The sequence below is a fragment of the Amphibalanus amphitrite genome, unplaced genomic scaffold (assembly GCF_019059575.1).
Source record: "Amphibalanus amphitrite isolate SeventyFive unplaced genomic scaffold, NRLGWU_Aamphi_draft 000263F_arrow, whole genome shotgun sequence".
Taxonomy (NCBI): domain Eukaryota; kingdom Metazoa; phylum Arthropoda; class Thecostraca; order Balanomorpha; family Balanidae; genus Amphibalanus; species Amphibalanus amphitrite.
This window is the reverse complement of record NW_024881758.1, coordinates 281,826-309,289: the sequence shown is the minus strand read 5'-3', so window position 1 is coordinate 309,289 and position 27,464 is coordinate 281,826. Positions and strand designations below refer to the sequence as shown.

At 60.4% G+C, this 27,464-nt stretch overlaps 1 protein-coding gene across 1 annotated transcript in view; it reads left to right on the top strand.

Annotated features, from left to right (window-relative positions):
- LOC122386816 (protein jagged-1b-like) overlaps nt 1-27,297 on the top strand; it is a 51,959-nt gene extending 24,662 nt beyond the window's left edge. Inside the window, exons 3-17 of the mRNA XM_043376456.1 lie at nt 2,968-3,019; nt 4,070-4,324; nt 4,587-4,647; nt 8,422-8,555; nt 11,038-11,271; nt 13,515-13,631; nt 14,179-14,385; nt 15,301-15,428; nt 17,199-17,349; nt 18,961-19,110; nt 21,775-21,888; nt 22,629-23,201; nt 23,435-23,634; nt 25,267-25,602; nt 25,822-27,297. Of these exons, the coding sequence (XP_043232391.1) occupies nt 2,968-3,019; nt 4,070-4,324; nt 4,587-4,647; nt 8,422-8,555; nt 11,038-11,271; nt 13,515-13,631; nt 14,179-14,385; nt 15,301-15,428; nt 17,199-17,349; nt 18,961-19,110; nt 21,775-21,888; nt 22,629-23,201; nt 23,435-23,634; nt 25,267-25,602; nt 25,822-26,511 (3,402 nt within the window). The 3' untranslated portion in view covers nt 26,512-27,297. The remainder of the gene's footprint in view (nt 1-2,967; nt 3,020-4,069; nt 4,325-4,586; nt 4,648-8,421; nt 8,556-11,037; nt 11,272-13,514; nt 13,632-14,178; nt 14,386-15,300; nt 15,429-17,198; nt 17,350-18,960; nt 19,111-21,774; nt 21,889-22,628; nt 23,202-23,434; nt 23,635-25,266; nt 25,603-25,821) is intronic.
- The last annotated feature ends 167 nt before the right edge of the window (nt 27,298-27,464 follow it).

Sequence of the window (27,464 nt, the reverse complement as noted above, 5' to 3'; positions counted from 1 at the left end):
ACGGTATCGGAGACCGGCGAACAATCAAGCCGCACGCAGCGCCATACTGTGACTGTTTATTGGCCGCATATTCGATGGGTTTAAGTGTGTTATTAGGAAGAGGATACCGAGAGGTCAGTGAGGTCGGAGCGGTGCTCAGGGCTGGGTCGGAGTGGAGTGGAAGTGTTTTTGGATGCCGCTCCTGGCCGGTGCGGTCGGTGCCGGAACGCAGATCGGGGGCGCTGATACGCCGCCGCTGTTTTGCCGAGCGGAATTGAAGAGCGCGGATGACAGCTGCTGTCGGCAGCGGACGTGCAACAAAAACACTGCTGAGGTGTCGGCCGGGCGGGGGCGGGGGCGGGGGCGGGGGCGGATCATTACCGCCGGCCGATGGAGTGACCGCGCGGTCGGTCCGCGATCACAGGCGGCGGCGGCGGGGGGTGGAGGCCGCCCGCGGCGACCGGCCGATGACGAGCGCCGACCCGCGCCGGCCGCAAACAATCCCCGCCGCCGCCGCCGCCGCCGCTGATGGCAGATGACGATTAGATGCCGCGCCGTCGGACGGAATGCCGGTCAGAAAACAGACGAGCCTCGGTGACACTTCATCCATCTGCTGCCCCGACCGCCGCCGCGGCCGGACGCCACGCGGCCTTTTTCTGCGGGTATGCCGAGCGATTATGCGGGAGCAGCCCGCCCATAACCGTCTGGAGTAATCAGCCCTGCCTTGTGTCGTGGCTCCTTTACGGCGGATGCTGACGGCGGCCGCTGCAATTTCGGGTCGTTCCACACATTACCTGACCCCGCCACAGGAAGGCAATTGCTTCGAATTTCGTCGAATAAAAATGCCGCGGGGCCGTAAAGACCCGGCTCGAAGCGGCGGGCGCGGGGTGCGCGCCGGCTGTTGGCGGCGGTTGCGGCGGCGCCGGCGGACGGGCGCAGTTGTGGCACTGACCCGGCCGCCCTGGAGGTCACTCCGTGGGACCGTCACCGGCCTGCATACATCAGGGCCCGATCGGACCGATGGGACAGCCATCCAGCGGGGCGCGGCCGGGGGTCGGCGCCGCCGCTGCTGGCTGGCGCTGCTCTCAGCTCGCCGGACGCCACTGCTCGGTATACCTTGCATGTCTGCCGGCAGTTAGCGGCTGAGCGGTGAGCTGCCGAGAGCGGTTCGCTGCTGCCGCCCGGCCATTGATTCAGCCTCGATAGTCACGCCTGCTCGGCGATTTCATCGGACCCGGTGTGGCCCAGGCTTGGGAGCTCCGGACTACTCTTCCCTTCGCCAGGAGCGACAGTCGATGGTGTCCTCCGGTTCTGGTGACGCTGTCTTTGGAAGCGTCAGCATGCTGATGACGCGAAATCAGCACATCGCATTCGCTAATTCTACTGCGCGCCACTGATCTCTGGTTCCTCTGAAACGATTAGGGGGCGGTCGGTTCGGCACGGCGCAGTAGAGGAGCTACTGGGACCGCGCGGCCAGGCAGCACGTCTGGAGGTCGTCGGCAGTCAAGAACGCCTCTTCCGGCTGGATATCTACCTTGGGACCGCATGAACGCCATTCCAGCGAGCCTCGCTAACGGCTGCAGAGGCGGATCAGCCGTATCCGCTCAGCTGGCGTCTTGCATCGTTTGAATATTGAACACAGTAGCTCGCCGATGGTATCTGAGCCATTTTATCGATATAACTCATGACTTAGCACTGTTGTATTGCCGATGATTGGCGTTTGAATGGAGCCATGTCGACACATCCCTCTACCCTTGGCCGCAATGACCCATTTCACGACGCCAAATGTATCACAATCCCAATGGCTCAGTCACCCAGTGAGGCCGCGCCAGCCGACTTTTTACGGTGTCTGAGAGTGCCGAACGCGCCGCCAATGTCACCCCGACCCTCTGTCGTCCAGACGGCGTCCCCGGCGCGGATATTTTTACCGCAGAGTCACACGCCACATTTGTGTTTCTGCGCCGGCGATTGTCTCCTGTCGCAGCTGCCGAACGACTCCCCCGCGCTGTCGCCCGAGGGGACGGCACTTTTACGGGATGTCCCGCAATCCTGCCGCTTAAAGTGAGCGCCGGATGTGGGTTTTTGTGGGTTTTCGCTGCTCTCCCGCGTCTCCCCTCTCAAAACGGGGGACAGCCGTCATCGGTGCTCCGCCGCGGCGGCGGCGGAGCACCGGCGCACGTGTCGCGTCGACGCCGATGACGCCTCAATGACTCCCCGATGACGCTGTAGAGCGCTGTGACGTCGCCGCTTGGGATTCCTTGAAGTTGCGCCTCCACTGTTCAATAAATGCTACTGGTTTCCAGCGTAGCATCTTTAGTGGCGTTACACTTTAATTGTTAAGCCCGCCTCGTCTTGTGCCATCCATCTGCCAACAGAATCCTCCGCTCTGGATATGCCACTCGGTCTGTTTCTGACGCTCTGTTGTCACAGCCGGGAGCTCGCCTCTGTTGGACACATGCTGTCGACGCCGCCGACACGGTAGACACGTGTCGGTGTGCGCCGTACCGCGACGGGAACCGCTATCACCCGCCGCATCGCCGCACCGCATCGCCCGCACACACACAGTAGACGACGCATCCCCTCACACATGCACATTGCACAGAGAACGGCACAACACAGGGGCGCTGGATTCATTGCTGGTCAACGTGCGCTTTCGTTAGGGAAGCTTTGGTTACATTCGTTTTATCAAGTGAGATTTATATGTAACGTGCGCTGGGTTTCTCTGACTCGTGCGGTCGGTGAGCTCCTTATGTGCGCGCCCGTTCCTGACCTGTGTGTGCTGATCCCGCCCCGTGACCCCTGGCGGTCAGAGCGGCGTCTTGTGCCGGTCCACTGACCGATTACAGCAGCCATCGGTCCGGCTGCCTGTGATGAACAGACACGTGTAATCCGGCCACCTTTTTCGGCCCCGGTGCGCGGCCAGCGCCGGAGCCCGAGCCGTCCTAAGCGGCTTACCCTCTGACGCCGCTCTGTTCTGGTCTGTTGCAGAGATACTTCACCCTGGTACTGGAGGTGCTCGACAACGTCAAGGGACAGCCCGGTAAGTACGGCGCCGGTGCGCGCGGCTCGGATTTCAGCGGGTGCCCGGTCAGAACCAGTTGACCGCCGGACGGTGGTGGGCGCCGGCTGATGTCAGTGTAGAGCGCCCGGCCGGCCGACTCGCCGCGCCCTGCGTCGCCGCAGCACGCGAGCCGGTCAGGTGGACGGGATAATCCGACCCGCTCCGGTGGCCATGCCACGTTCTATGAACTGGCACGCCTATCCAGTAGGCTCACCGGGCACATCGCCGTCACCGGCCCTCCGGTGCCAGTCGGCGGAGCTCAGGGGAACCTTCCAGCACACAGCGCAGCGACTATCTGTCTTCCTTCAGTTCCGTGCCGTCCAATGACCTCTTCTATCGACTCTCCTCGCTCAGTGACTCTACGTCTCCCGACCTTGTGTTTTCCGCCGTTCTTTTGTGTTCCTGTCCAACTCCAAGGCGATAATATTGTGTCGTACCTTCGTGCCCCGAGCCGCGGCTCCGTTGACCCTGTCAGATGTCTTTCGTGCGGCCGGCGCCGCGCGCGCCAACCCTTTGACGCCGGCGCGCCGTCTGTGCCGCGCGGCGCAGCTGACGCGCCGCGCTCGTGACGCGGCTGTCACGATCGTGGCGCGCTGCCGGCGGTTCCGGCGCGGCATTCAGCGGCACACAAAGGCACGGAATGTGTCCCGCGCGCGGCGCAAATTGGGTCGACATGTGCCGCGTCACCGTCTCCTTCGTCACCGCCTCCTCCGTCTCCGTCTCATTTACCGTCTCCGTCAACGTCCCCATGTATTGATGTATGCTTTTTCGTAGGTTTTGTTCAACGCAGCTCCTATCGTATTATTTACCGATCCTAATACTCTTCATTAAGATGTGCCCGACTTTAGTATGGTAATTGTAAACGTCTAATTATGCTATTTTTCAAAATTATTTCGTGAATTAGCTTGCAGAACTAACAATGTAGGCAGGTAATATCTGCTCATTCTATTAGACCAAAAACATTGATAGCGCAGATATGACCTGACGTAACCTGACCCTCACTGACCCGACCCAACCCTGCCCCTCCAGCCGCTGAGGTGATCGAGCTGGCCACTCACTCCGGCATCCTGAAGCCCTCCAGTGACTGGCACTCGACCACGCACCACGGTGTGGCCGCCACCGTCTACTACCGCTTCAGAGTGCAGTGTGACGACAACTACTACAACAGCACGTGCACCAAGCTGTGCCGGCCGCGGGACGACCAGTTCGGTCACTACACGTGCGACCAGAACGGTGACAAACAGTGTCTGGACGGCTGGGTGGGACCGCCCAACTGTGAGACACGTAAGTATACCGTCCGGAGGGGCAGGGGTGTGGGTTGGGTGGTGGGGTGAGACGATGATGTATCTAAAGGAGTTGGTCATGGATTTGCTAGTAGTGGCGGGATATATTCTGTCCATAATTTTGATCGATGTGCTACAACAACGATCATGGCTGTCACTGCCATGAGAATTGCTAGTCGATCATTCACCGTTTAAAAATCAATCGACCATATGACCGATGACCATGGGCCGCCCATCTGACCGCTATTTTCTCTGTGTTACAGCTCAGTGCAAGGAGGGCTGCCACCCCATCAACGGCCGCTGTGACCGGCCCGGCGAGTGCAGGTGAGTCCACGGATCCACCCGAAACCCCACCGTATGTGTCTGTTGTGTGCGTGCACCCGAGCCGCATTGCTCAGCCGCCGTGACCAGGCGGCTGTCGTGACCCCAGTAAATGCCGTGCCCTCTGACCGTCGCCGCTTGCACACCACTCGCCGGCCATATGGCGCTCTGTCCACTGATAGCCGCCGATTAACGCAGAGTGCGGCCGGCGCTACTGCGAACTTTGCTCGTGATTTGATGCCGGCGGCAGCTGCGCCGGCACCTGGACAGCTGCAGCGATACCGACGGCGGTGACCGCCGAGCACACGGAGGTCACCAGCCGCACCCCTATCGGCGGCTCCTATCGGAAGCCCGCGACACAAACCAAACACAACCCACCTGGCGTAATGATCATATTAATCTGAAGCCCGACGCGGCGCAGGAAACGCGAAGTCCCACAAAAAGCGGGCATTGTGCTGGCCGCGGTCGGGAGGACTCTCAGAGGACTGCGCCAGTCACGGTGGTGCAGAAAAATATTATATTTCTGCCGTCTGTCGCCGGCAAAAACATCGGCAAAGGCTGTGTCAGCCGAGCTGCCGGCGCTGCGGCAAAAACGGCGCAGCGCCGGCGACAATGGCGCGGTCGGCGCAGTGACGGAGGCGACATGACTGCCGCGACGGCCGGGCGGATCTGCCGGCCGCCGGAGGAGTTCCTCCCAGGGAGGAGCGCCTCAGGTCACTCCCCAGAGATGGACACTTCCACAGCCTGCCGCCGCCCCGCCCGTCGGCCGGGAACGCACAAGAAGCGGCTGCGCGCGCCACCTCACGCCGCGCCGCGCCGCGAGTGTCGACGGCGGCGATGGTATCGACGCGCTGCGCCGGTCGGCGGCTTTTGTGGTGCTCTTTTTGCGCCGGCACCGGCCCACCGTGAGACGCGCCGTGTCGGATGCGGTGCACGTCCCGATCTGTCTGATAGAGTCTCGGCCACTCGTCAGCTCCTAATGAGACGGGCACAGGGCACCGCCTCCCGGCTACTCCCGCCGGTCACCACCGCTGGTCCGGGCTCCGACTGGCACATTCGGTCCCCAGCCGTGCCTCAGACACCGGTTCTAACCACGCCGCAGACTCCCGGCACTCGTGGGCCCGCCGTACGGCGGCTCGTCGGCCTGCCCAAAGGATGAGCTGCCCGGGTCACGCCGGTTTTTCCAGGCCGACCGAGCCGCTCCCGTTTCATATAATAGTGGATTCGTATCTTCACCCGGACGTGGGGAGCTGCCACTACCGCCGCTGCCGCTTCTGGGGCAATGGTGAACTTGTCTGTCGCCTCAACAAAACGCTGCTGCTATAGCTAACACTAAGATAATTTTCATCCTACTTGATGTATCATATGTGAACGGCCATGTCACAAACGCAGCTTCCAATCTCACGCGTCCATGCACTGCAACTCTGTGGTCAGCAGGGTGGACGGTACACAGCTAACCACAGGCGCTGGGCCGCTGCAACACCTCACAGAACCGGTGCTGATGAACTTTCCCGGCGCGGCCGCGGCCGACTTCCGTCAGCGATTCGTCGAGCGCAGTGTCCGGCAGGGAGCGTTTCCCACGAACGGCCGCCGCTCGGCTCCGGCGTGACTCAACTGTCAACAAGGCTTGTCAGACAGAGCGAGCACGGCCGGCCGTGCTGGCTCACAGAGCACGCCGCGACGTGTCGAACCGGCCGGTCATCGGACCGTGGCGGACGCCGCTCGTTTGACTTATAGTTCCCGCCATGCTCTCGGTCTTTTGTTTCGAGTTTGCCCGGATGTGCATTATATACAACCGATTTGTACGTTATATTATTCCCGTGAGTCCATCGTCCGCTCGTCCGTCCGTCTATCCGTTCGACCAGCTATCCATCTGTCCGTTTGTTTGCAAGTCTGTCCGTTGCCGTCCAGTCGCCGCCTCGGAATGCCGTCCCCCATGTGGCGCAGGGACCACGGCCGACCCGCCTGCGATGTTGGATATGTGCCTTATCACCCGTGCATCGTCGATCATTGCATGGCACCGTGCACCGGCATGCTGTAATCCTTTCGTGCGGTGTGAACAGGGAAGTTTCCAGGGTCGGCCAGGCCGGGCGGCGGCCGCCGACCGGTCGCCGGCAGTCGCCTGTCGCGGTGGCTTCTGCCGACACCTCGGACTGCGTGTCGGGTTGGGACCGGTTGGGGACCGTCCCCCTGTCCGGGGGAGCTGGACGCGCCTCTGAGTTGCACCGTGAGAACGGTGGCCGGCCGGGGAGCGGCGGCGACAGTGAGTCAGCCCGCCGACTCCGGTCCTGCTGAGGAGGCAAGGTCGGCATGGCACTGCACGGCACGGGGCGACACGGCGCGAGGCACGGAACGGGGCACGGATACAACTGTATGGCATGGTGGAGTGCACGGGAAGAAACAGCACGGGGCAGCATGACACGGCAATACACGGCAAAGAAACCGACAGCCCGCGTCTTCATCGATATAACCTCTCGGGCAGTATTGACTCGTCCCCTCGCCATGATCCCAAACTGACCGTGTGGATGTTCGGTCGCCGTGGTCAGTCGTTCTCCAAAAACCCAGCAGCGGCGCGACGCCTTTTCGGCGGCCCTCCCACCGCATGTAAATACCCTGCCGACACCGCCGCCCAAAGCCGGTGTCGACAAATCGACGCGGCGCTGGCATGCATTTATTTATGAGCTGCTGCCGTTGGCTGGTGGTGCGACGTCTCTATCACGACTAGCCCTGTCACCGGCCAGACGGACGGACCGGCGACGCTCCTTATGTCGCTCTTATTGCCGCTCCCTGTGACGCTCCTGATGTCGCTCTTATTGCCTCTCCCTGTGACGCTCCTGATGTCGCTCTTAGTGCCACTCCTGTTATCGCTCTCATTGCCGCTCCCTGTGACGCTCGTGATGTCGCTCTCGGTGCCGCTCTCGGTACCTCTCTTGGTGCCGCTCTTATTGTCGGTCTCGATGCCGCTGATCTTGTGTCGCTCCCGCTGCTGTCTCTCTGTTCCTCTCTTCGTGTCGCTCTCAATGCCACTCTGTCGCTCCGTCGTGTCGATCTGAGCCGTAAATGTGCGCGGGCGGACGGCCGGGGGTGGGCGCACGCCCTATCTCTCCGGTCGCCTGTTTGTTTAGCTCCGCGCCATGTCCAAGATGGTGCGATCGGTCGCCGCCGCAGCCTGTAGCTAATAATCGACTACCTAATTATCGAGTACACGGATTCCGTCGGAGATGGCGCGATACTGGTCGCGTCATTAATCTCCGACCGTAGAAATAATCACCCGGGAGAGAACGGACCGCCGCTGCCGACTCCGCCTCCGCCGGACTCCGAGAGACGAGAGACGAGAGACGGGAGACGAGAGACGGCCTGAGTGCGCCGCTCTGTGGTATCACCTGCGCCGGCTGCCGCCCCGTGTTTTCTGCCGCCGCTGCGGGGGGCCGCTGGGAGCCGGCTCGGACCGGACCGACATTAGTCGAGCCGCAGCCACATATCTGTCGCAGTGCTATTTAATTAAGCGACGCTAACTCCAGCGGCGATGGCTAATGACGAACGTAAAGCTGGGCAGAGCCGGCGCCTGTCAGCGGCGCCCTGTGTCCGGTTACAGGCCGCGCTGGCCGCTGCACCGGCCGCGCTGACCGGGGTGGGGTCGGACGGCCGCGCCGCTGGGGGTCCTCCGAGCCGCCCCCAGAGCTAAACAGGTGCAGCCGGAAGGAGGGGATGGTATATAAGACCGACACCGTGTGGACTGGTGGTATCAGTTGACTGACCGGTGTGTTTTTATTTCAGGTGCGAGCCGGGCTGGCAAGGGGAGTTCTGCGACGAGTGCGTCCCCTACCCGGGCTGCAAGCACGGCTTCTGCAACGGCAAGCCGTGGCTGTGCAACTGCGAACTCAACTGGGGCGGCATTCTCTGCGAGCAGGGTGAGTACGGCTGCGGGCCGCTCTGCCGTCCCTGACCGGCGAGATAGCAGCTGTCCGGCTGTAAACAGTCTGCCGATGGCGGCTGCCGATAGCCGGTCACCGGTGCCGCTATCAGAGGCTGTTCTTGCAGCACAGAGCTGCTTCATGGGCCGGTCGACTGGCGTCTGCGGTGGCGACACATCCCCTTGTGTCCTCCGGATCACCGGCTGCCCCGGCCCTCCTCGTGCTTTATTACTTAGGCTACGTAGTGTGGTTTCAGGACAGCAGTCCTCTGAATAGCAGAGGGGAGGGGATGACATGCCTCCGGCGGACCCAGGATAGGGGAGACCGCCGACCAAACCGTCGGTGTCGCCCCATTGTAAGCCCATTTGGAGAGCCGCGCCGGGTGGCGGTCGGCGCCACATTGCGCTCCACAGAGTTATGACACAGCTATTGGATTAGCCATCCAAGGGGAGCGCATTGTCCCATCTGGCTCGTTTAACCGCCGGCCGCCTTTGTCGGCTCAAGTGTTGACTTATTTGGGCGGTGAGCAGTGTTCGCGGCGTGGCGTCTTCGGCAGGTTGTGACGGATGAGCCTGTCCCCGTGTCTCGTGGTACCGCACGTGCCGGTGTGGCTTTGTGGACGCAAATGAATAATGATGACGTCTCGGCCAGCTGCAGCGCTCGCCGCACGATGAGGCGCGGCTGAATCCATCAAAATCCCGCCGGGAGCTTTACCGTCAATCAATGATCGGGGTGGGGTTTCATGAATACTCGATAATTAAGTTTAAGCCCACTCCCCCGTATGGCATATTCCGTCTAATCCCGGGGGCCTGGCGACGGATCGCTTTAACCCAAATGTGCAAAACAGTCAAATTCGGTAGGGGCGCCTCTTGACGGGGATTGCACCGGCTGCTGAGGGGAGGCGGTCGGCTGTTTTTTATCGGCGGGGAGCGGCGGCTGCTGTATGCAGATAGTCAGCAGAGTGGTGTTGACTACGCGCTCCATCATCGCTGCTGACGACAGCCGCCGCCGTAATCGTATCGATAACTCGGCCGGGATTTCACGGCGCGCCGACCGCACCAGGGCGGAGCCGATCTGGGCCAGGTCGATTTATCGCCGGCCGAACGGGGACCCAGATCGGTCGGCTCGTAAACCGTCGGGCCGCTGCTGCTAGTGCAACTGATGTCACTGAGGCTGCTGCCACTGCAGAGCTGTCGATAGAGCGGCTGCCGGTGCGGGGACTGCCGAAACCTATGTAAAGTGCCAGTGCAGAAGCTGCCAGTACCTAAACTGCCATAGTACCAGAAGCTGACAGTATCCGCCGCCACGGTAGCAGGCGCTGCCACTGTAGGAACTGTTTCTCTTCAGCTGGGCTGCATTTGCAAGAACTGCCGGTGAAGACCCTGCCACTCGAGCGGCTTCAAGCGGTACCGGATGCCCGTGTTTGCGCTATCTCTGCATTCGCTGCCACTGCATTCGCTCAGTTCATGCCCACGTATCAGGACAGCCATGCATGCAGCCTTACAAACGGCGGCTGCTCGCTGTCGCTGCTCGCTGTCGCTGCTCGCTGTCGCTGCTCTCCGCCGGCTGCCCACTCGCTATGGACGGCACGATGTCGGTCGATTGACACGTCCGGACTTCCCGCTGGCCCGTGTGGACGGCCGGCCACTACTGCCGCGCCGAGCCCTGATACGGCGGCAGCTGTGATAAACGATTGCCTCTTAATAATGTCCCCCGCTGGTCGGCGCGGCGCGCTGCCGCTAGCCCGTCGACCAGTAATAGTGGCGGCATTGTTGGCCGGTTTGTAATCACACCCGCGCAGAATGGGGCCGCCAAGTCAGCGGAGACGTCGGCGCCGAGATTCGAGTTGGCCGCTAGCACCAAGAGACTGCGACGGCGGGCGGCTGCGGAACATCGCAGAGCGGTGCGGAGCCGCGCCTGCCTGAGCTACGGCGCGAGCAGCTGCGATAAATAATCGGCGCTGAAAAGGTAGCAGCGGCGGGCCGATCGTAAAGCAGGTCGGCGCGGCGCTGCGTGGCTGTGGCATTGTTAGGCGCCCTGCACACGCTAACGTATGTATGTTATGCGGCGGCCGGCCGGCCGCTTCTCCGCGCCTGTCGTCCTAACGAGAGAGCCGACGGCGGAGCGGCGCCGCGGAAAAATCGGCCCGCCAGTCGTGATGGTGGCGCTGACTTGCCGGTTACCGAAACAATGCGCGCGGCTGATTTCGCCATGGGAGGCGGCGTTTTCTCAGGGCGCTGCAGAGGTGTGCAGAGCCGCCGCCTGCACGGCCCGTCACGTGTATTGGTGACGGCCGTGCCGAGAGGGGGAGGGAGCGAGCGAGGGCTGGTCTGGGAATGCTGGGCAGCTGGTGGTGTGGGGTGTCCCTATACTGACCCATGAATGTCCCCAATGAACCGCCACCTGAGCTGTGACCTGAACTATGACCTGAACGATGACCTGACCTGTGACCTGACTTTTGCTCTGTGCTCTCCGGCAGACCTCAACTTCTGTGGCACCCACGAGCCGTGTGTGAACGGTGGCACGTGCGAGAACACGCGGCCCGACAAGTACCGCTGCACTTGTCCGGAGGGTTTCTCCGGCGACAACTGCGAGGTGGTGGACAACCCGTGCGCCACGGGCCCGTGCCAGCACGGCGGCACGTGTATCGACATGAGCGGCGAATTCCAGTGCTCGTGTCCGCCCGGCTGGACGGGCGACCGCTGCCAAATCAGTGAGTAGTCACCGCGGGGAATTATGTCATCACCGCGCTGTGTCGTGTGTCGCGTATGTGCACGTCACTGGGCGCGGGGACTGATTGTCAGCATCGCTGCGCGGCGCCGGCCAGCATGAGTCGCCGCCAGCCAGCAGCTCGTCTTGAGGAAAAAGCCTTGAGCCTGCTCGCTTTCGGTGGCGTCGGGAATGCACGCTGTGGCAGCGGCGGGGCGAGAAAGTGCGGGTCGACGGCGCGCGCCGGCCGCCGCCCCAATAATGAGCCGTCCATCAGAGCACACCGCCCGCCGATCGGCCGGCCTCCGACGGCGAGAGAGCGCCGGCGCGCCGGCCTGATGAGAGCCCGGCTCTAAAATAAGACAGAGGGTGACGTTTGCTGCGCGCGCTGCGCCGTGACGCGCCGACCCGCTGCGTTTACGCGCGGCCCGGCAGCGGCGCGCGTGGATCAATCGGGCGGCCAAGATTGAATGCGATCGACGGCCGGTGGTGATTTCGGCACACCGGTGGTGGGTTTATGGCGTTAAGCAAAAACTGCACAAGTCATCCGAGCTCGGTGGCTGCTCAGGGGGTTCGTGAGTCAGCCAGGACGCTCTAGCGTGTGCGTGTACCGGGGAGGTGATCGCTGGCCAGCGGGGACGGGGTGACGCGCGTCCGTCGGCCGCCGGCGCCGCCACCGGTGACGGTCCGATCGGGCCCTAATGACGGCGCCGGCGGAGCCCGATGACGGCCATTAGCCTCCGGTAATGACGCCGCCGCTGCCAGACGCGGTAATAGGGCGAAATTGGCGCCACCGAGCCGCCCGTTCTCACGGAGAGGGCTGCTCTCCGGCGCCTCCTGGACCCCTCCAAACTCCCCACCTCACCTCATCAAAGTCTCCCCTAAAGTCCCGAGTCTCCTCCTCATTATCCGTTTCTTTGATTTCCGACGTTTTAAACCTTCCGCTGTCCCGAACCGACTTCCTCACCACATTTTGCTTATATCTTATTTCCTCTAAAGTAACCCTGCCATTTGGCTATTCACACTTAATTGCTGCCTCGAACAATCCATTCTCTGAGACTCAAAACCAGCGATGTCATTGTTTTCTCTATGACACGTTGGCATGTTCTCCACTGACCAGTGACCATGCTACCTCCCACACGGCTCCTGGTCAGGGGTGCTCCGTGCACGGTACTCTGTGTTGGGGCACTTGGTGTCAGGGTCGCCCTCCCCCTTCGCCCGGGTCAGGTGACGGGGTGTGGCGGCGCCCAGGTGTTCCGCCACCGCGCGGCACCCACCGCCGCCTGACCGCCTCGGCAGCTAATGGCCGCGCTGCCGGCAGTAAACTGTACAACAGGCAGCGTTTACGAGCTGCGCTGCCATGGCCGGAATGCCGCCCGATTGTGGTCACAGACCTCCGTCCGTGACGGGACGCCGCGGAGGGCCGCTGCCGCCGCGCCCACCGAATCTGGAATATAATGCAGAGTAATGAATCACGCGCGGCGTTCGGACGCGCCAAATTACAGCACCGTGCCACCGCCGGACCATTACCAGCCGATTGGAGTTTATTCAATGCAGCCCCCGCGCATAGTTGGCTTTTTACCAAACTGCAGCGCCGAGCAGAGCCGAGCGGCTTGCCGGTAACCTCTTATTAGGAAACCCTTTTAATTTATCCGCGGCGCCGTGGCGCTCGGAGCCTCATTACGGCCGATGACTAGACCGCGCCGGCACCTCGGCGGCTTTGCATAAACAGAGAAGCGCGGCGCTGACTGATTTGGCATCATGACTGGCGGCCGGTCGATCTGTCGGCGGGGTGGGGCTCCTCCCCGGCCGCCACTGCAGCAATGACGGCCGATCAGCCGGCGTCGCAGCCGCAGCGCCCGGTTTTTGCGCGGGGCGCTGTTAATGAGAGCCACCGCCCGGCCCGCAGCACCCTCGGACTCCATTGGCTTTTAATTGAATCAGCCGGACACCAGGCGTGTTCCGTTGGACAGTTGGCGTTCTTGGCGCACCGACTGCAGGGCGGCGGTTGTGACGCGTTGACAGCACAGAGGCGTTCTCGGCGCGTTTGGCACGGCAGTGCTGCCAACAGCAGGTGCGAAGGCTGCGGCGCCATGTTTGTCGAGCTGGTTAGCACTCTGTGTTCAAAGGATTATGAACGGAAGTAGCTGCTAGGCTAAGTGAGCACCTCCGCTACCGAAGCTCAGCAGCCTCTCGACCTCTGACCTTCCCGATCCCTTTGTGACCGCTGCTGACCTCTCTCCGCAGATGTGAACGAATGCAGGGCGTCATCGCCGTGTCAGCACGGCGGAACCTGTGTTGATCTGGTGGATGGGTTCCGCTGCAGCTGCCCGCACGGATGGGAGGGCAACCTCTGCCAGCTCGGTGAGTACTCGGGCTCTGGGGACGCTCGGGGACTCTGGGTCTGCCAGGGGTCAGTCCGGGAAGGCTGGAGCCGCTTGGGGCCGCTTGGGGCTTCTCGGGGCAGCTCGGGCCCGTTCGGTCAGTGCGGCAGCCGATCGGACCGCCCGGGTAACGGTCGCCTCTGATCGGACCGCTGTCCGGTGGTTCCTCTCTCCTGATAGCCCCGTCCGTCACTCAGTGATTGGAAAAAGGAGCCCCTCGCCCGGGACCCAGCCGTCAATCCTTGCCAGCGTCCATCGGTAGTGAAAATTGACCGTTCGGTTTGGGTCCAGAAAATGGCTATAAATATTTTGAGGATAGAAGTCAGTGGTCTTGATGAACAGAGTTAATTTGGTTTTAAATCAGTTTTTGATAGTTTTGTCAGTTATGCGGAACTTCCAGTCCTGGTATTGGGGAGGGATTTTTGTTTCTGGTGTTGTTGCTGCGGTAGTCCATAACTCCACAGCACATTCAACATGTTGCTATGTTAAATCCGCCGCCAATGTTCTAACTGACGTTCCGCTTACAGATTCGGACGAATGCCAAGGAAGTCCGTGTGTGAACGCGGTCTCCTGTAAGAACCTGGTAGGAGACTACCAGTGCGAGTGTATGGAGGGGTGGACTGGCAAGAACTGCGATCAAACCATCAGCAACTGTGGCGAGCAGTGCCACAACGGCGGCACGTGCATCGACCTGGCCAGCGACTACCGCTGCATCTGCCAGTCTGGCTACACAGGTCAGTGGCGGCGCGGGTCTCCCCCCTGACTTCCCCATCAGCGGGCAGCTCTGTGTGTAGGGGGGGGGGGGCGTTCATCCCATCTGGGAGCAGAATCACGTGCCGCGTCTCCACCGCAGCGCGCATGAGCGCCAGGAAGCGGCCAAAGTGGGCTTCTGTTGCTCGTTTTCGCAGTGCCGCCGGCGCTGCAACCAGTCCCGGTTATTTATCGACGCCGGCGGCGGCCGTTCGCCGCAGCCCGAGTCGTTTCGTGGAAGGTGCCGTCGCGATCCGCCGCCGCCCCGGGCCATGGTCGAGGTCGCGGGGTGTGCGCGGACGAACCGGCGGCAGAGTGTCTGCAGGTTCGCGGCTCACCGGGCGGCAGAGCCGGCACCCTCAGCAGACTAGTAGCGCCGTCTCCCAGCCACACAAACCGCACCCTCGCAGCCGCATCCACCGCTGGTTCGCGGCGTCTCCTCATTAGCACCAACCACCGAACACGGCTAATAGGGCCACTGCAGAACCGCACTCTAATTGGCCCCTAAATATTTGATTTATCAAGATGAGGAGCTGATTATCGATGCGACTAGCCGCGCGCAGAAGGTGCATAAATCGCCGCGCTGTCGGCCCGGGCGGCCTGATGGAGCCGCTGGACGCCCGGCAAATTGGACTGCTCGGGCCACGCTGCCTCCTTTACCGCCCCCATTGCCCTCATTGGGCACAGCAGTGGTCCAGGGCGGCTTCACTCGCGCTCTATTCGCGCCGCGTCATGCTGTTCGCAAACTTTGTCCGACCATCGCGCCGACTCATCCTCCGATGTCTTCATCTGCGCCGCCGGTCCGGTGTCGGCCGCATTGAAGTCTCCGGGGACTGCGACGCCGGCCGGTGGGTAACACCTGTTCCCGACTGACCCCCTCTCTCTTCCCCTGCCGACAGGCCGGAACTGCGAGGTGAACATCAACGAGTGTGACCCGAGCCCGTGCCTGAACGACGGCGAGTGTGTGGATCTGATCGCCGGCTACCGCTGCATCTGCCCTGTCGGCTACACGGGCGACCGCTGTGAGGTGAGTCCAGTCACAGAGTTGCAGTCACAGTCACATTCACAGTCACGGTCACAGTCTTACAGTTACACAATCAATAAACAATCTAGTCAGACCAGTTACCAATTTAGTCACATCTGGTCAAACAGCTGGTCACATTCATAATCACATTAATCAGCCGAGTTATAGTCAGTCGTAGTCATAGTCCGGTCCAAACGACACAGTAGCATGTAATCACAGCCGGTCTAGCCATATTCAGTCACTAGCTGTGTAATTCCGACCGGGCCCGGTCGCCAAGCGGCCACCGCTGCACTCAGCCGCGAACAGGGCCGTTTGACACCTGCTACATCATTTAAATAAAATATGACTCGCTCGGCGCTTACCAGCGGCGATCTCACAAACATGTTGAGCGCCGCTCCATGACACAGTGCAGTGTCAGATGGACACAGTGGCGTGTCAGACAGTGACCAAAGCCGGCGACAGGCTGACACGGCGGCCAGACATGATCGGTCGCTGCGGCGGTATTTAGACGGTGGAAGCCGGGACTGTATGCAGCTCATTGGCGAGAGGACGCGAGTGGTGACGGCCGAAGGTCCCGCCGTTCGCCGACGACACATGGAAATGCTTATTGAGAGCAGGTCCGGGCGCTGGCCGTTCCGGGAAGGGATGATCGGGCGCTGTCCCGATGCTGTGTGCCTGTCAGAGGGACTGTCGGCGAACTGTCGGCGAAATGTCGGCGGAATGTCGACTCAGACAGTAGCCAGACAGATGTCGCCGCCCGGTGGACAGCACCATCAGGAACCGGCCAGTCCTGGGCTCATAGAGACACAGCAGAATTGGCCTTATAGAGACACAGCGATGAACGGTCTATAGTCACACAGCTAACTACATAAGCTATATCTGATTGCTCTAGCAAGCAGTTTCCCTGGTCCCACCATAACCATTCGGTGCGACAGGCGAGTCGTCCGCGCCGGCTCGACCTCTCAGTAATGAAGAGAGCGCCGGTCGCTGGCCGGGCGGCCGGGCCCGCTGCGCCATGCACACATCACCTCCGCTCGCCATCGACCGTTGGCTGGTTCGCAATCAAAACGAACGATGATTGGCCAGTTCGCAGCTGGCCCCGCCCCGTCCCGCCCCAGCCGCTCGGACGGCCCACCTATATACTCAGCATGATTGTTGCCTAATTGTAGTCTGCAGTCTAATTTAATGACGTTCCTATTTCTCAGATAAATTTTCGAACCGATGCGCGGCTGCAAAATGGCGCCGAGGCCGGGTCGGGAGCGGTTGGGTTGGGGTCATTCTGAGGCTGAGTGGCCGCGTTCAGAGAGCGACTGCGGTCAGGTGGGGGGGGGGGGGGCGAGGTCACGTGATAGAGAGGCCTACTCTACCAGGAAATACCACTGCCAGCGGGAGATGGACAGAGTACGGGAGCGCGAGGAGAGACCGGTGGCCGTTTTCAGATTAGTCAGCGCCGAGACAGATATCAACGCGTTGCTATTTTTTTCGGGAAACGGGATAACGGGATAGAAAACAAGCGTATAAACTCTTTCAAATACCGGCTATTAACTAAATGAAATGTCATTTTAGATCTTATTTGTTTCCCACACTCTTCTTTTTACACGAACTAGCCAGCTCATTTATGATTTCAATTTATAAAGTTTCACGAGCTAGAACATAACGCTACACAGCCACCACAGATAACTTCCAAAGCACGAAACAATGCAGTGTTGCCGACACTGGTAAGCTTTGCGAAACTGTTAATTGCATTATCTGACCTTTTTTGTCCCCTTACAGACGGACATGGACCTGTGCAACCCGAACCCGTGCGAGAACGAGGCACGGTGTTTCAACAGTAACAGCGACTACTACTGCCAGTGTCCCGACGGACTTCACGGCAAAAACTGCAGCGAGACGAAGGCCGTCTGCCTGGGACCGCAGTGCAACGGTGAGTGAGCCTCCGAGCCCGACTCCGACTCCGACTCCGACTCCAGCTCTGTCCTCCAGCCCGGCCGGCAGCCGCGCCGAGTCCCCTCCCCGGCAGCTGGGGGCAGTCACTGCTCAGACAGCGCGCCGCAAAACAAATGAACCCCACCGGCGGCAGACACACCACTATTTATTGATACCGGATATGCAATTGTATGGTAATGGGCGAGTTTTTGCACGACCAGCAGCGATGTTGTCACCCGCGAGCGAGCCGACGGCGGCGCGCCGGTGGTCCGGTGTCTGTCCGCAGTTGGTGAATTATCGGTGCGGGCTCCCTCAGCTCCCAGCTCCCAGCTCGCAGCTCCCAGCTCCCAGCTCGCAGCTCCCAGTTCCCAGCTCCGCCCGGTTCGGGTGTCGCCCGCCCGCTGCGGTCATCCTGTTCTAACAAGAGGCCGCCGGCCGGTCCAGTCCAGTCGCGTGCCGGCGGGCTCGGCGCGCTCAGTACCGCACGCGACACGCGCATTTGTCGTCCGGCCACCGGCACGTCGTTTTTGTGGTCCGATTGTGGCCGATGGTGGCTCGGCACGACTCTGAAGCTCTGTGGTGAGCCTCCCCTCCCTGTCCCTCTCCGCCCCGCCGCTCTTACCAGGGTGACTAGCTCCAAGCGCTGAGGCTACCGGCTTGGTATGATGCTCTAAGGCCTGTCACTAATGCCGTTTATTCGAACTAGACTCACGAGCGCACCCCAAATACGAACTCAGCCGGATGACATTTCTGACGCGTCAGACATCACGGCATTTCCGGAGCAGTCCCCGCCGCAAATGTCTCAGCTGCTCCGAATGCTCCCACTAATGACTAACTGTATTATACGATTAATTTACGGCCATAGAGTGGCGGTTTTATCGCGAAATGTACGCGGTTAATTGTGCCGCTCAGCGCGGCGGAGCTGTGGCCTTGGCGTTGGAATCCGGCCTCTCTAATCCCACTGGGAGTTAGCTGTGGGAGCGGGCTGGTCGGCCGGATGCAGTCATCCGGGATGAAAGGCAGACTCGACATTGGCTCTGCTGCAGCGGCCCGCCGACATACCCGACATTCGGATCTCATGTCGGCATTAATTGATCAACCCGAGTGTCTGGCAATTAAAAATGACACAATCACATACAACGTTGCGTGGATTTGATCAATCAGATATTTTTGCGAAGCGTTTCAAATATTTAAGTCGTAGGTACGCCCGCGGGAATGACATTGTTGATGCCAAGCTATTGCATAACTTTCATTCAACAATGTAGGCGTGCTAGGCTTCCTAGCATTGTCAGCTATTGTCAACGTATTTCCCTTTTTTATAGGTATGTAACTCCCCATTATGTCTTTGTCCCATCTATCCTTCGAACTTCTTCTTTTTCTGACCCACATTTATATTCATCTGACGTTAACTGATCCTGTAAATCCCTTGCACTTCTCTCTGTGACTCGAGCTGGTTTGCCTTTACTCCCGTATCTGTAACGTCTGATCGCCCCTTCTGGGCTGCACTAACGTGCCCGTTTCGCCCCCGTACTGTCCCACCGTGCTGCACTAACCTGTCCGTTTCACCCCCGTGCCGACCCCGTCTGACCGTCCCTTGGTATCCACACAGTGGACAGCTGTATGATCGCGCCGACCGGCCTCAACGCGCCGGCCAAACTGGTGACCATCTGCGGCGAGCACGGACGCTGCATCTCGGGACCGGCGGGCCAGTTCAGCTGCGCGTGCGACCCCGGCTACACGGGTCGTCACTGCCACCAGAGTGAGTACCAGTACCCAGTACCCAGTACCAGTGCCAGTACCAGCAGCAGTGTCCAGTACCAGTACCGTCCTCCGACCCCGGCTACACAGGTCGTCACTGCCACCAGAGTGAGTACCAGTACCCAGTACCCAGTACCCAGTACCAGTACCAGTACCCAGTACCAGTACCAGTACCAGACTAGTACAGCTACCAGTACAACTACCTACCAGTACCAGACTAGTACCGTCCTCCGACCTCGGTTACTCACGAGTCCCCACACTGTGTCCCCGTATATACCAGCCCCGTGTCAGATTCCGTGCCGCCGCCCCCTTGCTCGCTGCTTATGAATTGATCAAAGTCCACCTTCCGGTCGGTGGCGGTTCTGTGTGCTCTGCGCGCCGCGCTATTGACCCATCGGCCGCTGTTTCGTAATGAGCCCCGATGTGCACCTGCACTGCACACTGGCTGTGCACTGTGCAGTGTGCACGTCGCCTGCGGTGCACGCCGACACCGAAAACCAGCGGCCACCCGTCTGTTTATGTCTCGAAACAAAGCCAGGGAGTGGCGCTACCTGCCATCATCGTAGTGCCTGAGTAAATCTCGCTGCGACTAATGCACTGTACCGAAACTGACGTCATCACAGGTAGTGACGTCACCACTGGGTGACGTCATCTCGGTGACGATTGGCGGCCATTTCGGTGGCGCTGGATGGGTGGGAGTGCCCCGAGTCGGACGGTTGAGGGCTAATTCATTACACGGAGATGTGATGTCATTTAGAGGTGATGATGTCAGTATGATGTTTGAATAACGTCACTGGCACGAAGTGCACTGGATGGATGTGTAAGCTAACCGTGCAGACTCTAGGTCACACGGTAGGTCACTGTCGTGTCGTGTCGCACGGAGAGACCCGCGGGTCACCGGCTTACCATGCCGTCTCTTCGGCCGGTCGCCTTCGGTCCCCACCGGTCGCAGTGCCCAGCTCATCAGTTTCCCCGCTGATGAGACGATCGGTCTGTGCGAGTTGCGTCACATTGGGCTCTGTGAGCTGTTTGTCACGTGCGGTGGCCTCCGGACGAAGACGCTCCTCAGTGCGCGATCATATCGGCCGGCCGGCTCTGAGCACCCCCGACCAGTTCTTTGTGAGATGCACTCCGACCACCTCGGTCTGACGGCTGGGTGATGACAGGTTCTCTGTTAGTGAGACGCTAACTGGTCCCCGAGAGATTCGAGCTGACCAGTTTTCGGTGAGATGCGTGCTGCTTGCTGGATGTCGGCGATGTTCAGGTTAGCTGGTTTGATGAAAGTGGCAGGTTAAGGGATGCAATAGGATGCAAGTGAACATAGTCGTGGTGTGGGACTCCTGGCCTAACATCAGTCCGTTTTGCATGAGGCGCTAGCGGGCCGTGTCTCTGCAGAGGTCAGCCGACCGGCCTGGTCCGGACCTGCCGTGGCGTCTGGATGCCTCCTTTGCCCGCCCGCCGCTGCCGATAACAGCTCCCGCCGCCCATAACAATAGCGGTCGCCAATAAAGCAGCGGCCGAGCGGCGGGCTTCTGATTCAGTCATAAAGCAGGCGCAGAGGGCGGCGGCGCCCCCCGTCGGCCGCAGCGGGCGCCGGCTGCAACTCGGTCCCGGCCGACGACTAATTGCCGCCGCCGCGCCGAGCTTCGTTAGCAGTTGGCTCAGAGCTGCTGACCGTGGGAGAGCGGCCGCCGCGGCCCGACGCCATGCGACGCGCTGGTTTATGGGTGCCGCTGCCGCCCGACTACCGATAAGGCCAACAACTCAATCGGTCGCTGCGGACGACTTGCAGTCCCCGCTGCACCGCCGACAGACAGACGGACGGATGGACGGAGCCACTCTGATGGCTGTCCGATAGTCTCAGCGCGCGCCACAGCCGCCCTCGTGAGATCGCAGCCAATTAGTGGCGCGGCCGCGGCGTTTTTGGACGCTGGGAATGTCACCACATCGCTGGATAATTGGCGCACATGCCACGCGCGCTGGTCAAAGTGTCGGCGCCGGCCGGCCGCGCTGTGATCCCGGCTACGACCCGCCGCTGATGGTGACGGTCACGGACCGCCGGAGGCGGCTCCTCAGCGCTCTCAGTCCAGCCAGCCCTCGGTAGGGTAGAACTGTGCTGATTTATCTGCCCTGCTGTTGCGGTCAGCACGGCTGATCCGCTGTCCAGCACTGCCGATGCTACCTCGCTGATCCTATCGCTCCCCGTTCCCAGTCAGACAGATTCACCATCATAGTAAATGTTTGGTGTCGCCAGGCGGAAAATATAACACCCCGTTTGTTTTTGCCAAGAGGCGCTAGTGGCAGCGCGGGGCGGCAGTGAAAGCGCACGGAAGGCGGCCCCGTGGCGAGGTCGGTGCCGTGGCGTGCCAGCGGTGGCCGCCTCCCGGTGATGAGCGCACCTGCCGACGAGCCCAGCCCAGGTGTCGGGTAGTGCCGGCGTCTGGGCCCCTCCACGGGTCAGCGGCGACCTGCGATAGCCGGCTGACTATCGCTGATAGCTGCCCCAGCGATGAACCTAGAGCGAAATCACTGCAGTGTAAGCCACTTAGAACCGTCGCCAGCATCTGAAGCCACCCAAATTATAACGTTGGAAATATCCACCCATGAAACCTCAAACATCGCGATCGACACATAAGCTCACCGCCACTCTCCCGTTCTGTTACAGACATCAACGACTGCAGCAGCGACCCGTGCCATAACGGCGCTACGTGTATCGACGGCATCGACAGCTTCACCTGCATCTGTCCGCTCGGCTGGGAGGGGCCGCTCTGCAACACGAGTGAGTGTCCCGACGTCCCCGCGCCTTCCCCACCGCATTTCCCTTTTGTTTTTGGGGCCCTGTAGCGGGACCATTTGTGGCCGGTATGTAGACAGCGACGGAGTGTTTCCCAGCGGTAGGTTCATACGACTGATGGTCGCTGCTGCCCCTACGATGTCCAACAATTTAAAGGTCACGGATCAATTCTAAGGTGTCTCGGTGTCGGGGTCACTCGGAGAGGCCGAATGGGATCGGCGCTCAGTCCTCCGCCGGCCGGGATGGCCGCTCGCTCGGGCCGTGCTGCCGGCCAGCCCTTATGCAATGCGGACCAACTGGTTTGACGGGCTTCTTTATCTCTCTATGTGCCGCGTTTCCCACGCGATAACTTTCCATTCCCATACTGCACTTGGCGGCGCGGCGGCCGGCCGGACAGCGAGCAGCGTCCGATGTAGGTGGCCGCCCAGCCGTGTGCTAGTTATAGCCGGCGGGCGAACGGGCTCGCCTTTGACCCGACTCGAGCCATCCGAGCCTCCGTTGGCACGAACATCAGTCGATCATCCCTCTAACGCTGAAAATTGATGATTGATGGAGTCACGAGAGATGGGCAGCGCTGTGGTATATGTCGTATTGATCACCCTTGCGTGATTTTGCTGCTCTAGATGCCAATCGGAAGTGAGCTGACTTTCAGGTGTTATGTCTCCGGGATTGTCCGGAGCGTCTTAACTGTCCTCGCTAACATCCTCCTCGCCTTTTCTCCGCAGATAAGAACGAGTGTGAGCCGAACCCTTGCCGTCACAACGGTACGTGTGTGGACGCCGTGGCCGACTACGCGTGTGACTGTCCGGACGGCCGGAAGGGCAAACGGTGCCACCTGACCGAGTCGCACTGCGATCGGACCACGTGTCTGAACGGCGGCACATGTCGCGACCTGGGCTCCACCTTTCTCTGCCACTGCACGCCCGAGTGGGAGGGCACTGTGTGCCAGCTGAGGAAGAGCCCCGCCTGCAGCGCCAACCCGTGCCTCAACCTGGCCACGTGCGTCAACACGGGAGACACCTTCTCGTGCATCTGCCGCGAGGGGTTCGAGGGGCGCCGCTGCGAGCACGACATCAACGACTGCAACCCGCACCCGTGCTACAACGGCGGCAGCTGCGTGGACGGCGTCAACTTCTTCACCTGCGTGTGCCCGCGCGGCTTCCTCGGCCCCGACTGCCGCATCAATGTGGACGAGTGCGCCAGCAGCCCGTGTTCGTTCGGCAGTACCTGTGTGGATGCCGTCGGGGGATTTACGTGCATCTGTCCGCCCGGCAGAGGTGGATCGACCTGCTCAGAGGGTGAGTTCACCTGAAAAGGCTTCGCGCAGTTCATTAAGCTAGAACCTTTATAGGGTCAGCAATTATTGGATTTCTTACATCAATTTGGTTACGGTTATTGTCATCTTTTTGTTCACCGCCATTTCTATGGGTTGTCCTTGATGGTATTATGAGGAGTGGTTTAATTAACGCCTTAGCTCGGCCCTCTGACCGTGCCCCTGACCTCTTCTGACCGCTCACCTCTCCCCCCGCAGTGGTGGACCAGCCGGCTTCCGGCGCCACGTGCCACTGGCGAGGCTCAGAGTACGCCGACGGACACACGTGGCAGAACTCGTGCAACACGTGCCGCTGCCAGAACGGACTGGTCACGTGCACCAAACTGTGGTGCGGAGCGTCCAACTGCATCGAGCTCGTTAACGACGTGCTGAAGTTCACAGAGTGCGGCGCTGGCCAGGTGAGAACTGCTTGATCTCTTTTCGCCACTCTGTACAAGTAAAGCTCTGGAATCATCCCTGCTCCTGCTCAGCTCTGCTACTCATATCCCCAGCCACCTTTCCAACTCTCCCTTCACTCTCTGCCGCCCTTTAGCTCTTCCACCTGGCTGCTCCCCTCTTCTCACTCTCCCTTGCCACTCCTAGGCCATGTCCTCCACCCACAGACATCTACTCTACCCGGCCACTCCTCGGCTCTGCCTTGGCCATCTCCGGTTGCAATGTCCTCTGCTGTCACTGTGACATTATGGCCCCCGAACGCAGAGGCGACACCGTTAATATTCATGAGCGAGCATTATGTCGCCTGTCTGTCGTCGGTGACTGTCGGCCGACGCCCCTGCGATTGTTGTCTGCGCCCACCGGGCGAGCGCGCCCTCCCCGGGAGAAGACCACTTTATCATAACGTCGGACGGCCGTCAGGTGGTCATCCTTCCTGCGGCGAGCTCTAATTTTGCGTCAGATTACTCGTTGGGCCTCCTGTTGTGGATCACGACCCGGGTCGCTGTTTTATAATGGCTCCGTCGTGAGCTGTATGGTCCGACCCGGCGGCGAGTTTCCTAAGTGTGGAACTGCCCATACCTAAGGTCTCTGATTGGCGTAAGCTTCGCCAAGATGACGTTACAGGCTGTGACGTCATGGCTCACAGTCGGCCGACCAATCGCTGCACGATTATAGGCTAGCGGCGCGCGGCACTAGCGCCCCTGGTGTTATTATGGGAAGTTGAGCAATACATTGAAATCTAATACGTAGCTTGCGTTGGGAACAATTACGTATTACTAAGGCGTCAATGTATCACAAATTAATTCGTCCATGTTCCTCAAATTTTGCAAAGTGACCTTATATTATGCGTCATAAGGTACTACGCTTCAAACAATCAGCACACAGCGCGGCGACAGCACCAGCCAGGCACTGTTACAAGTAGCGAGCAGTTAAGTGGCGGCAGGTGGCGCTACCATCTCCAGCATCGGTCCAGATGGCGTCACTCACTATCCGCACTATAGATCCGCACTACCTGCTAATAAAATAATAAATAATAAATCCGCTAATAATCTCGCTAATAAATCTGCTAATAATAAATCCGCACTACCTGCTAATCTGTGTCCTATTGGTGTCAAACATCATTCAACGCCGACAGGCACTAGGCAGTATCACCAGCCGTAATACTGAAGACATTCACTCAATGCTGAAGCGAAACGCAGTGCACAAACCCCACCGTCAAAACTCAAGCACCTCGTAGGAGATATGCTTCCAAGGTGGGCGAATGCACGAACGACAACTGAAATAACACCGGTTATACATTCACGTAGAGTCGTAGAACAAGTTGCTGTTTCACTAACTAGGGAACTCGCTAAAATTAAGACTGGCTAAATATTTACGCAGGATAACTGGCTCCGCCTCTTCGCCAACTTAAGGACCCGCCAATCCATGCACCTAGCCGCCAGCGCCAACTGATGACGTCACTCGAACGGGCGACGGTATGAATAGTTCCACACTTAGGAAACTCGCGACCCGGCGCCTAGCTGCCCGGCTGTGCCTCCTGCTCCGTGCCTGACGCGGTGGGGTGCAACCCTGACCGGTCCTCCCTCCCTCCTCAGGTGTGCGTCCAGGCGCCCAGCGACAACTGCCTCTCGCCGCCGTGCGCTCATCACGGAGAGTGCCGGAAACTGGGCGTCGGGAAGACGGTCAACCCTCCCATCAGTCCCGCGCCGACCAGCTGCTGGCCCAACCAGGCGTTCCTCAGCAACTCGTGCGCGCGGCTGACCGTGCGGCTCGAGTCTGCGCAACTGGCGCCGGGCACCACGGTCGAGGGAGTGTGCACGCAGCTGCGCCGTCTGCTCGTCCAGCAGACTCCCGACTCGCTCACGGGCGAGGCGCTGGTCGTCATGTGCGACCTGGCCGAGGGCGAGCGAGGAGCAATCGCCGTCACACTGGTGAGTATTGAAAGTTAGAAACTAGAATGGTTAGCATTAGTTGTAGCTTTTATAATAATGGATTTGAAAAGTCGTGACAAGACTTGCACACAAACAGTTTTAGCATGTGAAAGATCGACTGTGATGAGACTTACCTTTATCGCTGGCCCGGCGAGATAATCGTGCCTCAACTGACTGAATTCCTCTCCGTCACTGACCGTTTCTCTCGTCTCTCCCCAGTCGACGCCGCGATCTCCGGGCGTGTCCGCCATCAGTCCGCTGGTGACGGAGACGGCTCAGCGGCTGGGCGAGCTGCTGCGCGCCGGTCGCGGCTCGCTGCCGGTGGCCGCCGCCGTCACCGAGGTGCACACCGAGACCAGCGAGCAGACGGCGCCGGCCGGCGGCGGCCCGCTGCTGGCCGTCGTCTGCACGCTGCTGGCTGTCGGCGTGCTGGCCGTCTGCCTGCTGCTGCTGGCCTGGCAGCAGCGGCGCCGCGCGCGGCTGCTCCGCGACGAGCAGCAGACCAAGGAGGAGAACTGCAACAACGTGCAGAACGAGAAGAACCTGCGCCGATACAGAAACCGACTGGACTCGCCCGACAGTGAGACGTGCCGCGCCGGCTGCACTAGTGACGCCTGCCGGGACGGATATAAACTCAAGGAGCTGGACGCTCCGCCGGGCGGCGCCACAGCCGCACCGCCCAAGCGCCGCGACTCGCTCGAGCCGTGCGAGCTCCCGCTCGACTCTCCGCGGCCAGAGAAACCGGCTCTCTACAAGCCGGTGAACGTGAACAATCTGGCGCCGCCGCGGGGCGCCGGCCCCTCCAAGGAGATCAACAAGGAGATTTTGCGCGGCGCCGCGCTACGGCAGTCGGCGCTGAGCAGGACGCTGAGAGAGGACTCGCCAGAGTTCCACGAGGTGCTAGTGTGACGCGCGCGGCGCCCGACGGCCGGCCGGCCGGCCTCTTCCCCCGAGACTAGTGCAATGCCGGCGCGCGCGCGTGAGCGAGCCGCATTTTGTTGCGTTTATCGTTTCGGACATTGGTTTACGAGCTTACCCAGAGCGATGTAGGTATATTTTATTGTTGACGGCTGTCTGCTCGGTTGGTTTTATTCTCGGACGGATGTGCGGTTTAGGCTTGTTCTCTGTGTTGTGCTTTGAGACCAGTTGGTGGATTTCGTCGGGCGGCGAGTGGGCGTCGCCAGCCGGCCGGCCGCTGCTGCGGTGGGCCTCTGTGAGACAATACGCCGTCACGACCCCAGGGTCGGACGGTGTGAGGAGCTGTGATGATTTTATACGCATTTCGCACCTGTGTGACATATATCTCATTCGCCATCACTGTAAGTTGTATGATAAATTGTGTAGCCGTTGTCGATCCTCACATGTGTTGCCATAGATTTGTCTTTTATGTATGTGTGAGTGTATGTGTGTGATTGCGATCTCCTGCGGGCAGTGTATGTGGGGTGTCGCCGGGGTGGGCTGCGCTGGGACTGGGTAGGGAGGGTCAGAGTCGGTATGTCCCCGGTCACACACCAGGGGCGGTCCGGCTCGCCTGCGGGGCCTGCATGCCACCGCCGTGGAACGGGGACCAACGAACCAGTGGCGAGGCAGCTGCGGCAACTGCCGTGGCGCTGCACTCGCCAGCTATTTAATATTGCGTGTCCACGAATGCTGAATGTTTGCTGTACAGAAAATATACCGTGCCTGCATTAGCAATGTTGTGGTTTGAGTTTTGTAAATTGGTCAGAAATCGGAATCGGAAATCGGAAATTCGGAAACCGCAGCAACAAGGGAGTGCTGGAGACTGCAACACCGTAAACAATGTAACACCAAAACGGGAGACTACAACGTTGCATACATAACACCAACACTGGAGACTGCAA